Source organism: Haliaeetus albicilla, chromosome W (assembly GCF_947461875.1).
Source record: "Haliaeetus albicilla chromosome W, bHalAlb1.1, whole genome shotgun sequence".
In the NCBI taxonomy this organism is placed as follows: Eukaryota; Metazoa; Chordata; class Aves; order Accipitriformes; family Accipitridae; genus Haliaeetus; species Haliaeetus albicilla.
The window spans coordinates 32,931,028-32,946,747 of NC_091515.1; the positions used below are offsets into that span (position 1 = coordinate 32,931,028).

General features: G+C 41.8%; 1 protein-coding gene across 1 annotated transcript in view; it reads left to right on the top strand.

The window, feature by feature from the left end:
• Window positions 1-817: 817 nt before the first annotated feature.
• Window positions 818-15,720, top strand: part of SUB1 (SUB1 regulator of transcription) — a 29,208-nt gene continuing 14,305 nt past the window's right edge. The window contains exons 1-3 of the mRNA XM_069775434.1: window positions 818-885; window positions 2,836-2,908; window positions 4,609-4,725. Of these exons, the coding sequence (XP_069631535.1) occupies window positions 2,837-2,908; window positions 4,609-4,725 (189 nt within the window). The 5' untranslated portion in view covers window positions 818-885; window position 2,836. The remainder of the gene's footprint in view (window positions 886-2,835; window positions 2,909-4,608; window positions 4,726-15,720) is intronic.

Below are 15,720 nucleotides of genomic sequence, written 5' to 3' on the forward strand. Positions count from 1 at the left end.
CACAATCCATTACCTTTTCTGACATAAGCATAAAGCCCCATTGTCTAATAGTTAGTTCCTAAACCCTAAATAATATCTAGTTATTGTTTCCCTATTTTAAATATTAACTGATGGGGGCTGTACACAGGACTTTAGCAGTTCCCTGGTTATTTCAATCATATTATACATATTAATTGATAACAAGATAAGATGGGAGCCATAAGGCTCACCCACCCCCCAATCGCGAAGCCCGTCAAGAAGAAAACAAAACGCAAGTTACCCAGTGAAAGGGGAACCGGCACTTTCCTGAACAGCGCCTCAGGTGCCGCGGTTTACAGTATGCAAAGTCAACGCAGCTACACCACCTCACAGTGTCTCCGTCTCCTTCCCTTGGGCACGGCTGCTGGCAGGGCAGCTCTAAACGAGATCGAGGAACCGCTGCAGCGAGCAAAAGAAAACAACAACTTACAGATTTATTATTTTTAAGGGTTCCTTTTAGGTATTAAGGGCCCTCCTCCCGGCCCCCTCTCACAGTCCCTCAGCAGAGTGCAGGCAGCTGGTGAAGGCCCGGCCGCAGCTGCGCCTCCCCCTCCCCTCAGTGGGGCCGCAACTCCGACGGGGTCTGGCTCCAGGCTGGGCTGCGGGCAGGGTTCTGTCATCATCCCCACGGGCCTCTCTCGATTAGTGTGAAACAGTAGATGCGGGGACTAGCCCCATGGGAGACTTTTTTTTTTTTTTTTTTCTGCTGCCCCAGCTTGGGCGGGGGAGGTAGAAACAAGTAACAAATGGACACGTCCCCTTTAAACGCCTCCTCCCTCTCACGTAGTGCAGGGCAAGGGCGGGGATTCCGCGATGCGTCACTTCTGTTTTTCTCGTGGTGTAGAGGAGTTGTGTGCCTAGTAGGACGTGAGTATTGGGGTTTCCCCTTGTATCCAGTTGGGGCTGCTGCCATTTTCTTCATCCCCCACCCCTTAGCTGTTGGGGGCTTGGTACCTCCTGTCCTGGTGCAGGAGAAGTGCGTTGGGTAACTGTGGCGAGGCTTCCCCTTTTCTTCAAGTGTCCGTTGTGCTCTGCGGGAGGAATGCCCCACCGTGGAGCGGGTCTGGGGTAGGAGGAGGAGCCGCTGCCATGTTGGGGGGGCAAAGAGGATTTGAGTGAGGGAGAAAATGGTGATGGGGAACCGCCCGGCTCCGTTCCCCCCACATCGGGATCTAACCCTGCCCGCTGACGACCCCCAACCCCTTTTTTTTTTTTTTTTTTTTTTTTTTTTTTTGTGTTGCCTCTTCTCTTCTTCGCCGCCGGTAACCTGCATCCCTCTTGCTGCCGCCCTGCCCCGGGAGGACCTGGGCGTCCTTGCCTGCGTTCCCCTATCGGGCCTTCGCTCCTTTTTCCTGGGGGGCAACACGAGCCGTAGAAAAGAGAAAGAGGGGAGGAAAATGGCGGCTGGGATCCACCTACCTGATGTTCCTAGCTCCTACTTGCTTGTCTTTCTCATCTTCCTTTCCCTCGTCCTCGCTTGGCTCGTCTCATTCCACCCTTGTTCTCTGCGGCGCTTCGGTGTTTCCTCACGCTCTGCCTGCCAGCTTCCGAGGGGTACCCACCACCCCCTGTTTCTTTTTCCCCTAGTTTCCGCCCCCACCTTCCTCCATGTTGTTCCTCCCTCATCCTGATGTGGACTCTGGGGTTATCATCTGCTGGTGCCCCCGCCTCCCGCGTATCAGACTTTTCTTGTTCGGCTTCCCGATTTCATATTATTGCTGTGCTTATTTTTGCATTTTCCCGTTCCAGCTCTTCTCTGCCTCCATTCTGCAGCGTGTGGCTTATGTGTGCTTCCCATACCCTGTTTCATTTTCAGTGCTACAACTTCCATCGTTGTGCTCCAAACTATTACGACAGAATTTGCCCTACTTTAGAACCACATTGATCCATTAGCATTATTCAGACTCCATTTTTTTTCCTTTGCACATGGTTTATTTCATTGCCAGTTTAAAAAGTTATTCCTTTTTCTTTCCTGAGATATGCTGCTTTAATCTTTTATTAGCCTTTCCTAGCTGTAGTTTATTTTATACACTTTTTCCCTGTGATGCTTATTTTTATTCTGAAAGAATAAATGAGCTATTTATTTGTTACGAAGAGGTTCTAGTAGCAGGCAAGATGTTCAACTGCTATATCTAACTATATGCTTGCATAGTAGAGAGATGTAGAAGCACACCTGGCAGCATGCGTTCAAGGAAAGTTGAATGTCTGCTTGTCTGGCAAATGAATAGACTCTAGTGACTGATGTGATAAAGCTGCAGTGGAAATATTCATTGCAATACTGTAGTTCACTGTAACTAAGATGTTTTTTTCAGACTTTTTCTGTTATTGATGGGAACTTTAGCTTCATCATATATGACGATTATGTAGCTGTTGCTTGCAAATTCAACTAGGCAAAATGCTCATGTAAGAATATAGATAATGCTGGGGCCTTAATTGTTTATATTTATGAATGTAATATTGAGAATTCAGCTGGAGGACAGTATTGTATTTTTTACATTATGGTTTCTACCATACCTGGGGGTATATGAAACTGGTGAAAAATTGTCCATTTGTAAACAGTTCAGAATCTAAAACACTGCATTTAAGGCAGTTTGCAGCAAAAAAGGGGAAGTTATATAAGAGGGAAGGGTGTTTGAGATCACATCTACAACGTGTATTAAAGCTTATACGAAAAAGCAGTGTCCTGGTTTCGGCTGGGATAGAGTTAAGGAAAGTCTTCAGGAGGGCTTTGAATACAAACAGGTTTGAAGGTGGCTTTCTAGCCATAATGGGATGTATTCATTGTATAGTGTTCTCATGTTATCTTTCTCTTCCTAGAATGCCTAAGTCAAAGGAACTTGTGTCTTCAAGCTCATCTGCCAGTGATTCAGATAGTGAAGTTGACAAAAAGGTGAACATTATATGCAGTTTATAACTACTGTATTAACTCTTATATTTCAGGCTGGGGCTAAAGAATTAGGTGAGCATTATGTCACAAAATGCATGTCATTCCATATGATTTATCAGACACTTAAACCCAAAACAACAACAAAAACCAACAAAACACACACCACCCCCACCCCCCCCCCACCCCCCCCCCAAATTAGGGTTTGGGGGGATGCTTTTTGCTTTGCAGTAAACTTCTTTGCTTAAGTTGCATTTTGCTTTCTTCAGGATTTTTCGTATGGTATATCTAGCCACATGCTTCCTGGAATTCTTTGCTGCTTTGTGGCAAGTGATAGAAGGCTTCTGTATAAGCTGCCCCTGGTGGCAAGAATTTTGACTAATTTTGAGGACACCCCCTGCCCCCCTTCTTTTTGTTATTTGGATTACTTGCAAGTCCAAACCAAAAACCTCCACTTGCCCTGTCATCCATGTGCCACTTGCTTATCTTGTTTGTGTGTTCTTTTTCTCTGTTTCAGATTCTTACATTTACTGTAATGCCATCTGCTAGTTTCTCACTTAAAAGCTGAGCCAACCTGAATGTCTTTGAGTTGATAATTTTAACATTAACTGTTTTAAATGCATGAATTTAGTGTTCTCATTTATTTTTAATAGTTAATTTATAAGTTTGTATAGATGTACCAGTCATTATGAACAAAAATTTGAATACAACAGTGAATTTATCTTTTTAAGAAATGCTAGGTGGTAATGCAGACATCAGGTTTTTTTAGTGCAGTATGTGAAGAGACTGTCTGCTTTACTGAATTGGTTCAAATGTGACTTGGTTGAACTTCGCAAATTAGGTGTTTTGTCAAATCTTAATATAAGAGAAAATGGTCAGGTGATTATTTGTTGTTGTTAGGGAAATGTATTCCTGAAAAGACATAGCCTAACAGTCTGCTTCCGTGGGCAGTAAGGTTTGGGTTTTTTTCTATGACAACCTCCCATATGTGTTGGAACTGTTTGTCTTCAAAAGAGGTTATCTACAATATGGTTCTAGCAGGTGGGACTAATTTTTGGTATCTTTGTATTATTCTTTCCTTGAGGCGGGCATGACTACTATATAACCATTAGTGGAAATAGTAACTTTGTAGCATCTGCTAGCAAAGTTATCTGATTTATAGGTGATATCATCTGAATGTTTTAAAAACATGTTTAATTTATCATGCTATGGACAGAGATTGGACTCAGATTTAAAAAAAAAATCTCCTCTGTTGGATTTGATTTCCAGATCCTTTCTTCATTATCTCATCTATTATTTTTTTCTTTTTTTAGAAGAGTTGTTAGTTGTCCTGCATTTTTCATTGCACTCAGTGGAAAGGAAGGTGAAACTTCCATCAGACTTGAAAATTTTAATTAAAACTACTGAACTGACAATATTGCTGCATGAAAAGAGTAGGCTTTTTGAAATTTATTTTAATCTAATTAAATTCTCTCTAAAGCCAAAGTATTATGGTAAACTTCACTGGGAACTGAAATAGGCTCATTTGAAGACTTTTTTTTTTTAAATTCCAGTCTAAATGTATAGTATTGGATTCCTGCTTTCACAGAAGGAAGGCGATAATGTGTATTGCATAGTTAGCAGTTTGTGACCTCTAACATAAGCTTTTTTGTAACTTATGAAATGAGTTGTGGTTCATGCATTTCTTTTTCTATTCTTGCTCCAAGGTAAAGCGGAAAAAGCAAGCAGCTCCAGAAAAGCCTGTAAAGAAGCAGAAGACTGGTGAAAGTTCAAAAGGTGCAGCTTCTAAGCAAAGCAGTAACAGAGATGAGAACATGTTTCAGGTAAAATTGATGACTCTCTTAGAGCCTGGTTAAGGTAACCATTTACATCATATTCAGTATAAAATTTATGAGACAATCTGAATATCTTAATAGTATAGTGCTTGATCTCCTGAAGCCTTGGCCAAAGGGGGTTACAATGCTAGCATGCAGATGAGACGCTCAGAAAAAGCGTTGTCAGGTTTCAGCAGAGTAAAAGAATCTGAGTTGTGGCAGTTGATTCTAACCCTCATGTCTTTGCCCATGGTAACTCTCTGGGTAGTCATTTTATCTGTAAATACAGCACTTACCATGAGTATACTGTAAATATTAGATCGGGACAGTCTCTATATGGAAATGTATTTTAATCAGGGCTCTTGAAAGAAAGGTTCTTGGAAACCAAAGTATGGACTTTTCATTCCTATTTAACTAGGTCAAGGGCAACTTGGCTTCTGTCTTATGAGACAGTGTCTTGGAATAAGTTTTGCTTGTTCCTTTATGATGCAGGTTTTCCTCACTGAACATCCAAAAAGATTGCAATTTTTGACATTGTCCTTATTTTTAAGATGGGGTGAGTGTACGTACATTTTTCAGTAGCAAGAAGCATTTGTGAATTCAGGGTATTGCTACCACCTTGGCTAACCCCAGGAACTGTGATGTGTGCTGAAAGCTGTGCAAGAATATATGTAGCTCAGAATTACCTGTTTTAGGGGTGTGGATCAAGACTTATGTCTGTGACTAGCTGGCTTTAAAGGGGCAGGGGATAGGAAAGGAACTTAAATTCTTAGATACTTTGATTCTTAAGTTTGTGAAAGGGTATGGGAGAGGTGCCTAATAAGATGGTCCCAACACTGAGTAAGGCAAAATAACTCGTTTTGGGCTGTAGCTGTGCAAAGTACTACGGGGGAAAAAAAAATCTAGAGAGAAGATCTGCTTAACTGATACTGTAATACAGGACAGTTATTTTTAATGTATCAATTCTCACTTTCCTCTTCATGTATAGTTGGAGGGAGAGCTTCAATTTAAGACACTGGGCATCAATGCCTGGACTTCCCCATCGAGGGAAGAATATAATATTTTTAGTTCTGTTGAGACATGCTTTGATCCATGTAGGAAAAATGAGATAGTATCTTCTACACCTAATGAGGTGAACTGCAGTTACAACTCAAAAAAACCTACATACAGGCTTTATGCTATGTTTGTAATAGGCTCAGAAATTCTAGCCTTGGGGAAAATGGTTAAAATTTTTAATGCTCTCCTGGTTGGAAAAAAAAAAACAAACCCAAAAAAAACCAAACCACAAGCAAAAAACACACCAAAAAAAACCAAACCCCAACAACCCCAAACAAAAAAACCCCAACCCTTTCAAATAAAAGCAAAAGTATTTGTGTGCTCTGGTTTCTTTCAACCTTTTTGACCCAAGATAATAAAAAGTTACTAAAAACAGACAGTAGAGGACTCGTATTAGTCTGATAAGAGCAGGATTTTTCCAGTGTTGAGTATAATACAGAAAAAATATTACAATATCACCTTGACCTAAACCATAGGTGTTCCTTAGTCTCTACCTGCCTTTTAATTACTCAACAACAAAAGGTTTTTTTAGATTGCTTACTGTGTTATGTGAAGCATTGTTGATTTTTTCATGGTACATCAGCTTATGTGCATTTAAGATGCAACTGTTTCAGTGTAGAAATAGCACTGTAGGTCTGAGGATACTTCCCCTCTCTCCCCCCTACCCAGGAGAGCACGCTAGAAGATCTAGTTGCATGCTGATTTTTTAGATATGGTTTTGTTTGTTCTAGGACTATTAGTAATACTAGAAACTTTCCTTTCTGCTTCCCCATGGTAGTAAAATGATCTCTGTGCAAGTGACTTTGCAGTATAACTTACAAGTGTGGCTTCAATTGATGGAAATCAGGCTGTAAAGCATTCATAGGACAGTGTTGTGGTTTAACCCCAGCCAGCAACCAAGCACTACACAGCTGCTTGCTCACCTCCCTCACAGTGGGATGGGGGAGAGAATCAGAAGGGTAAAAGTGAGAAAACTCATGGGCTGAGATAAAGACAGTTTAATAGGTAAAGCAAAAGCTGTGCATGCAAGCAAAGCAAAACAAGGAATTAATTCACCACTTCCCATCCGCAGGCAGGTGTTCAGCCATTTCCAGGAAAGCAGGGCTCCATCACACATAACAGTTACTTGGGAAGACAAAATGCCATCATTCTGAATGTCCCCCCTTCCTCCTTCCCCCATCTTTATATGCTGAGCATGATGTCATATGGTCTGGAATATCCCTTTGGTCAGTTGGGGTCAGCTGTCCTGGCTGTGTCCCCTCCCAACTACTTGTGCACCCCCAGCCTACTTGCTGGTGGGGTGGTGTGAGAGGCAGAAAAGGCCTTGACTCTGTGTAAGCACTGCTCAGCAATAACAAAAACATCTCTGTATTATCAACACTGTTTTCATTACAAATCTAAAACATAGCCCCATACTAGCTACTATGAAGAAAATTAACTCTATCCCAGCCCAAACCAGCACAGATAGTCAGAAGTTCTGTGGCATCCATATTGTGTGTGGGAGTGGCAGCAAATGATGTGAAACTTAGCAGTTTGCTGTTGTACACCTTTGGGCTATATTCTTCAAGTATACAGTTTCCCTTAATATTGAGCTCATTGTGACTGCTGTATTTGGAAGATTCAGCATTTTCATAAAGATCTAAGTTTTATTATTTTTGTTTGAAACTAATGGCGTAATGGTATTCTTGAAACTAATTATGAAGAACAGAATAATTGTAAGTAGAAGGGAATTAATTCAATATAAGAGACCAGGTGTATTTTATTTACTTACATGTCTTGGCTTTAAGTTTTATAGGTAGCCTGGTAAACTTTGGAATTTGTTACAGGATTTGTGTGCAGTTGGGGTGCAAAAATTTATCTTGCTCCTATTTGTGATGTATTACTAGAGGCCCTAAGGACATGCATTATTCCTATTGATGTGGAAGGATTTAGTGTTGATACATTAGATTCCTGTCTGTGGCTTCAAGCCAACATGAGTTCTGTGTCATGTGCTTCGGTTAGCTTGACAAATCCGCTCATCTACCTATGCCTGATTTGGATAAGGTTTGTTAATGCTGTCAGGATATGGTATTAATGACTATCCAGAGTGGAATCACATGACATGATCAGGCATTTCAGAAAATTTTTTATTTTTTTTCTTTTTTTAAGTTTGGGTCGAATTTGCTTTTTGACTTGTGAGAAGTTCTTCAGTTTCCCAGTGTAATGTCTTTACCTATCATAGGCTCCTGAAAGTAGATAAATATTTAAGTTTGTGATGCTCCGGAAGGTGATTGATTGTGAGGTGCATCTGTGACCACCTAAGTTTCAGAATTAATGTGCTAAACCAATTTGCTGTGTTGAAGTTCTCAGCTGTTTACAGGACTCTATTCTAGTTTATATTAGCTTGTGGCGGGTTGACCCTGGCTGGATGCCCACCAAAGCTGCTCTATCACTCCCCCCCAGCCAGCTGGACAGGGGAGAGAAAATATAAAGAAAGGCTCGTGGGTCAACATAAGGACAGGGAGAGATCATTCACCAATTACCATCATGGGTAAAAAAGATTTGACTTGGGGAAGATTAACTTAATTTATTACTGATCAAATCAGAGCAGGGTATTGAGAAATAAAACCAAATCTCAGAACACCTTCCCCCCACCTCTCCCTTCTTCCTGGGCTTAACTTTACTCTTGATTGCTCTACCTCCTCCCCGAGTGGCACAGGGGGACAGGGAATGGGGGTTGCAGTCAGTTGATCACATGTTGTTTCTGCTGCTCCTTCCTCCTCAGGGGCAGGACTCATCACACTCTTCCCCTGTTCCAGCATGGGGTCCCTCCCACGGGAGACAGTCCTCCACAAACTTCTCCAATGTGGGCCCTTCCCACAGGCTGCAGTTCTTCATGAACTGCTCCAGCATGGGTCCCTTCCACGGCGTGCAGTCCTTCAGGAGCACACTGCTCCAGTGTGGGTCCCCCACGGGGTCACAAGTCCTGCCAGAAAACCTGCTCCAGCGTGGGCTCCTCTCTCCATGGGTCCGCAGGTCCTGCCAGGAACCTGCTCCAGCGTGGGCTCCTCTCTCCATGGGTCCGCAGGTCCTGCCAGGAACCTGCTCCAGTGTGGGCTTCCCATGGGGTCACAGCCTCCTTCATGGGGTCCTCCATGGGCTGCAGGGGGACAGCCTGCCTCACCATGGTCTTCACCACAAGCTGCAGGGGAATCTCTGCTGTGGTGCCTGGAGCACCTCCTCCCCCTCCTTCTTCACTGACCTTGGCATCTGCAGAGTTGTTTCTCTCACATATTCTCACTCCTCTCTCCAGCTGTAGTTTCTGTTGTGCAGCAACTTTTTTCCCTTCTTAAATATGTTATCACAGAGGCGCTACCACTGTTGTTGATGGGCTCGGCCTTGGCCAGCAGCAGGTCCATCTTGGAGCTGGCTGGCATTGGCTCTGTTGGACATAGGGGAAGCTTCTAGTGCTTCTCAAAAAGCCACCCCTGTAGCCCTCCTGCTACCAATTCCTTGCAATGCAAACCCAATACATAGCTTATTGTGCTGCTTCTAATGCTATACATATAGTTATCAGCTAAGAAAGGATGCTTTTTTTGCTGTTTATATTTCCATGGTGTGTATACAGTTTAATCAAGGCAAACTGGAAATAGGAGGGAAAACATTGAAGGCGATTGCTGCAACTCATATATGTCAGTTGCATAGCTGTGAAAGAAACCTAGACACAGTTCAGTGCATTTTATTCTAAGAAATGGAAACCTGGATGTAAAGTTTTTTAATGTCTTCTGATTTTATTTAATTATATAGAATAGTATATCTAAGGAGCTGTGATATTTAATAAAAAGCATATAAACTTGTCTATGAAGGTTGAACTGCAGTAACTACCCTGCTATAAATCAATATAGCCCTTGGAATAGTAATGTGGTTACAGAGATACAAAGGTGTTTTAGATTAGTGAAATTATTCTAGGACTATCAGCTGCTATGTGAACAAAGATTTGGTCAGAAATAACTCAATGCCAGAATTGCAGGTAACTGATGTTCAAGAAACATCAATTTACTTAAATCTAGATTTTGGTCGAGATTTTTAAACTGTACTTTAGAAGCCTATTTAAAGCTTTTAGTAGTGGCAACTGTTTTGCATAGAGTTCAGCTAAACATTTGAAATTTAATGTGAGCATTCAGCTGAAATCTAGACAGTGGTGTAAAGCCTAACTTAATTCAGCATTTTAGTATTGAACTGTTTACATTTAAGGTAGACTTACTGAGTAAATGATGTGTACTTTGTATTATTGCCCCTCGCCTTTAGTTGAATTAAGATGTGTAGTTTTATCTTTAATAGTCAAATCCTAAACCCTTTTACTGTATTTGCAGCTATAATCTGCTATATTGTATCAGATTTTATTTCTTAGAGCAAATCTTGAATTACTTGGCAATGCACTAATATTCTTTGATAGACCTGGAAAAAAAAAAAGATGTTATGGAGTAGTACTACTTGAAGCTGGCTTATAGGTGACCTTAAGAGTCACTGAAGTGTTATAGGTAAAACCAAGAAATGTTCATGTAGGCTGTTTAGGATATCCTTTGCCAATAGTGCTGATGGACTTGGGCATGGTACCAAATTCAGTCTGAAAGAACTCAGCTACTGTGATATCATACCTTATTTATGAATGTTACATTTGTAGTACTGTAAAAGTATTTAATAAATCAATCACAAAATACTGTCTGTCATGGTTTAACCCCAGCCAGCAATTAAGCCCAGTGGGATGGGGGAGAAAATCAGAAAAAGTAAAACTCGTGGGTTGAGATAAGAACAGTTTAATAGAACAGAAAAGAAGAAACTAATAATGGTAATGGTAACACTAATAAAATGACAACAGTAGTAATAAAAGGATTGGAATGTACAAATGATGCACAGTGCAATTGCTTACCACCCACCACAGTTAGTTCCCGAGTGGCGATCCCTTCTGGGCCAACTCCCCCCAGTTTATATACTAGACATGATGTCACATGGTAGGGAATACCCTGTTGGCCACTTTGGGTCAGCTGCCCTGGCTGTGACCCGTTGTGGTGATGAAAGAGGCACTCGGGATGACAACGAGATGGTTCCGAAGCAATGGCAAAAAAGGAACTCTTTATTGTCTCTTACAGCATACTTATATGTTACTAACACAGGAGCGCATATCTGGCTCAGCTGGGATGTTTGCCAGTCCTCAGAACAGTTAAAGATAAAAACATTCCATACACGTACTCATGACTGTCTTCAGCCACATCTTCCCAGGCATACACCAGGCCATCCTCTGACCTGACCTTGTGAAACTAGTTCTTCAAAGGCTTAGCAAACATGCAGCACAACAAATTCTAACAGTCACTCTTGAAAACAAATGCCAGGTGTTCCAAGCTGTTCCCGCATCTCCCCCTTTTTTGTTTAGGAACATCAGATTCAGGAGGAAGGCAGCGAGGACTCTAGCTTCGAATCAACGCAATCCTCATACTGTTCCTCAGATGATTCTGATTGCTGCAAACACACAAATGATTAATAACCCTCCAATAGCAATATAAATTTGGATACACAGGTTTCAACCTTCAAACCCTGTTTTTGGATTTAACCATTTAACACTATTAGACAATTCTTTGAAAAACACCTTATTCTGCTAATTTTGTATATTTCCCATTTGATCTTGTAATATCTGTGCAAGACCTTAGATCTCTCCTGCAATATTAGTAGCAAATGCGCCTTCACCTAATTCCAGTCTCGTACGCTTTCATTCCTTTGTAAAGGAGTTACACAGAGCCCTTGTTTTTGAAATTCCCAATTGCAATGTAATTTCATTCTATTTTGCAATGCACTTTGTCTATCTCCATGTGATGGGTTGATCCTGGCTGGACACCAGGCACCCACCATAGCTATTCTATCACTCTCCCTCCTCAGCTGGACAGGGGAACAGGAAATGAGGTTTGCGGTCAGTTCATTGCACATTATCTCTGTCGCTTCATCCTCCTCAGTGGCAGCACTCATCACACTCTTCCCCTGTTCCAGCGTGGGATCTCTCCCACAGGAGACAGTTCTTCACGAACTTCTCCAGCATGGGTCCTTTCCATGGCGTGCAGTCATTTAGGAGCACACTGCTCCAGCGTGGGTCCCCCACGGGGTCACAAGTCCTGCCAGAAAACCTGCTCCATGGGCTCCTCTCTCCACAGATCTGCAGGTCCTGCCAGGATCCTGCTCCAGCGCGGGCTTCCCACGGGTTTACAGCCTCCTTTGGGCATCCACCTGCTCCGGTGTGGGGTCCTCCACAGGCTGCAGGTGGATATCTGCTCCACTGTGGACCTCCATGGGTGCAGGGGGACAGCCTGCCTCACCATGGTCTTCATCACGGGCTGCAGGGGAATCTCTGCTCTAGTGCCTGGAGCACCTCCTCCCCCTCCTTCTTCACTGACCTTGGTGTCTGCAGGGTTGTTTCTCTTACATGTTCTTACTCTTCAGCTGCTGTTTCTGTGTGCTGCAACCCCTTTTCTCTTCCCTTTCTCCAGTTTTGTTTTTTTTTTATACACAGAGGTGCTACTACTATCACTAATTGGCTCAGCTTTGGCCGGCGGTAGGTCCGTCTTAGAGCCAGCCGGCATTGGCTCTGTCAGACACGGGGGAAAACCTCCAGCAGCCCCCACAGAAGCCACCCCTGTAACCCCCCTGCTATCAAATCCTTGCCACACTAACCCAATACACTCCAAGCCAAATTACCACTGCTTCTAAAGTGTCCAATCATGCTAGTATTGTTGATCAATTTGTACCTGGGTATTCATTTCAGCTGTAAAATTTTCTAATACATTAGCTACTGTGTGAGCAGTCTGAAGGGATTTCGCAAGCGCCATGGTAGCAACGGTGGCAGTAGCTGCAATAATGATAGCTGATATTATAAAGGCAATGAGCCATCCTATAAATCGTTTTGGGTGACTAATTGTCCGCTTCAAAAGCCTTGATAATTGACTTAATCCTGATTTCCCTTCCCACGATTTGGTCATATTTACAGGGATCCACAATTCAGCTTGATGTCACATTGGCATGATTACTGTAAGACTTAATTCAGATATATTCTTATGAGTAAAACAGCTAAAATGCCAAGGTTAATTCAGATTAGTTTCAAAAGCATGGTTACGTAAAGCAATATCTACAAATTGAGCTGCTACAAAAACATAAGGGTGTGAAATACATATCACCACCGAATCTTTGTGATTCTGTGTCAGGTTCTGACTTATGCAAGGAATTGTTCTTTTGATAATTACCATGAGCTGTTTGTCATTTTATAAATGGCATACCTATCACCCATGACTTCATGAAAAAAGGTCCAGTATTATTATTATACTGAGCTTGTAAGACTGGCCGAGACAATCCTCCCTCGGAGCATTTCAGGAATTAATAAGTATGTGTGTCATTGACACGGATCCATTCTTTCTTTTCTTCTAGTGGGCCAGGAGGTAGTAACTATACCCCTCCCGTCCATTTTGTGTCATTACTAGAGATAGGAATCTCTGAATCCCACCATGTTACTGGCCTAAACAAGGGAGGGGCAGTAACATTGGCCCAATAAAAATGTTGCCTGAGCCATGGTGACTATGCAAAGAAAAAGGATCAGAATTCTTAAAATACTGTTGCTGGCCACTATTGCCAGGTATGCTAAAAAAGGTATTCTTTGGAGTAGGATACACATTGCATCATCACGCTAGCTTGTTGCTGCAGTCTCTTCAAATCTCCCCATGTGATAGCTTTTTCATTCTCGATGCACTGCTTCCTCCTCATTCGTTTCTCCTCTTTCAGATTCAGAGTCTTCATCTGCGGGATTGGGTTGTTTGAGTGGTTTCGCCAGCTCATGATAGGGTTTGACGTGACGAGCAGGCAGCCACCTAGGTCCTGCTGGTAGAAGAACACACGCATACCCTCTTCCCCAAGTTATTAGTTCAATAGGACCAAGCCATGAGTTAGTTACTAATGGATCTCAATACAATACTTTTGGTCGTTCTGTAAACTTCCCGTGTTCACCAGAATAATGCTTTTCCATGGGTGTGACAGACTGTTGAGAATTCACATTTAAAAAAATTTAAGGTATAAATTGCATTGTCTAATTGTTCCTGTGGGCTCATATTCCCCCATTGTTGTTTTAACAGCATATTTTTTAAGGTCACATGGCTGCGTTCAATTATACCTTGTCCTTGTGGGTTATAGGGTAGCCCTGTGACATGAACTATACCCCATTGTTGCAGAAACAATTGTGTGCTTTTAGCGGTATAACCAGGCCCGTTGTCTGTTTTTATTGTTTTAGGAACCTCGAGAATTGCAAAACAACGAGTCCAATGTTTTTTAATATCTTTTACCTTCTCCCCTGTGTGTGCAGACACACACAGCGCTCCAGAAAAGGTATCTACAGATATATGTACATACTTAAGACGGCCAAAAGAATTTACATGGGTAACATCTGTTTGCCATATTTCATTAGCTTGTAGGGCTCGAGGTGTAACACCACTGGGAAAACTGTGTGGTGTCAGTCGCTGACAATCAGGGCAAGAGCAAATAATGTCCTTGGTTTGAGATAAAGAAATCTTAAATTGTTTGTGCAAGCCAGCAGCATTTTGGTGAAAAAAGGAATGAGATGCTCTCACATAATCAAATTGTAATACAGCTACTGTCAATGAATCCGCTATTGCATTACCTTTTGTCAAGGGTCCTGGTAAAGTGGTATGAGATTGAATGTGAACAATAAATAAGGGATGTTTTCAATGGGAAATCAAAGACTGAATTTGAAAAAGCAAATCAAAGAAATCTCTGTCATTAATTTCTTTCAGAAAGGCACCATTAATACATTGGACAATGTTAACAACGTACTCAGAGTCGCATACTGTATTTAAGGGCTCATGTGAAAACAAGGTGAGGGTATGCAAAACTGCCCAGAGTTCAGTTTTCTGAGTAGATCCGTCATGTTTTGTTACTGAATGTTTCCACTCATTGTTGTCATGCCACGCTACAGCTGCTTTTCCTGTCTTTCTGGAGCCGTCTACAAAACCAGTTTTAGCATCATTAATAAGTTTCCGTTGAACAATTACATCTTCAGCTAGAGGTAAATATATTAAGTTATGTAAGAATTTATCGGGTGGATAGGAAAATGTAATTCTGCCTACAAAATCAGCCAATGCAATCTGAAACTGTTCGGAATTTTCTAAAAGGAATTGATAATTAGAGGTAGTGAGCGGCAAATGAATTATTTCTGGATCATAACCGGTAATACTTTGCACCCGAGTACGGCCTTTCATTATAAGAAGAGCATACAGTTCAGCTGGAGTAGTGATTGTTTTCTTTAGAGTGTTGGGGAGAAAAATCCATTCCAAACAATGTACTTTGTAATTTCTAGCTGTCCTGTTAATCCAATTGGTTGATGCTCTGTTCTGAGTACAAAGAAATGGACAGGCAAAGAACTCCTTATGCGATCTGCTTTCATCTTTGAAATGTGTTCAGTAACTAATTTCAGCTCTTGCTCTGCAGCAGAGGTCAATGTTCGCTTCGAAGAGAGATTGGAATCACCCTTTAATACATTAAAGAGATTACGCAGTTGATGATTAGCTAATCTGAGCATAGGGCGAACCCAGTGAATAGCTCCTAACAGTTTTTGTGCATCGTTGAGGGTGCTGATTTGTACATTTAGTTTTAGTGTCTGAGGCTTAACATGTTGTTCAGATAAAACCCACCCTAGATATTTCCAGGGCAGCATGGACTGAATTTTCTCTTTTGCAATTTGCAATTCATGAGCTTGAAGTGCTATCAGTAATTGTTCTAAGGTTTGATCAATATATGTTTGTTCTTTAGCACTGATGAGAATATCATCCATATAGTGATAAATGATACTAGAAGGGAACTGTTGTCAAACGGGTGCTAGAACAGCAGCAACATACAGTTGACAAATTGTAGGGCTATTCATCATGC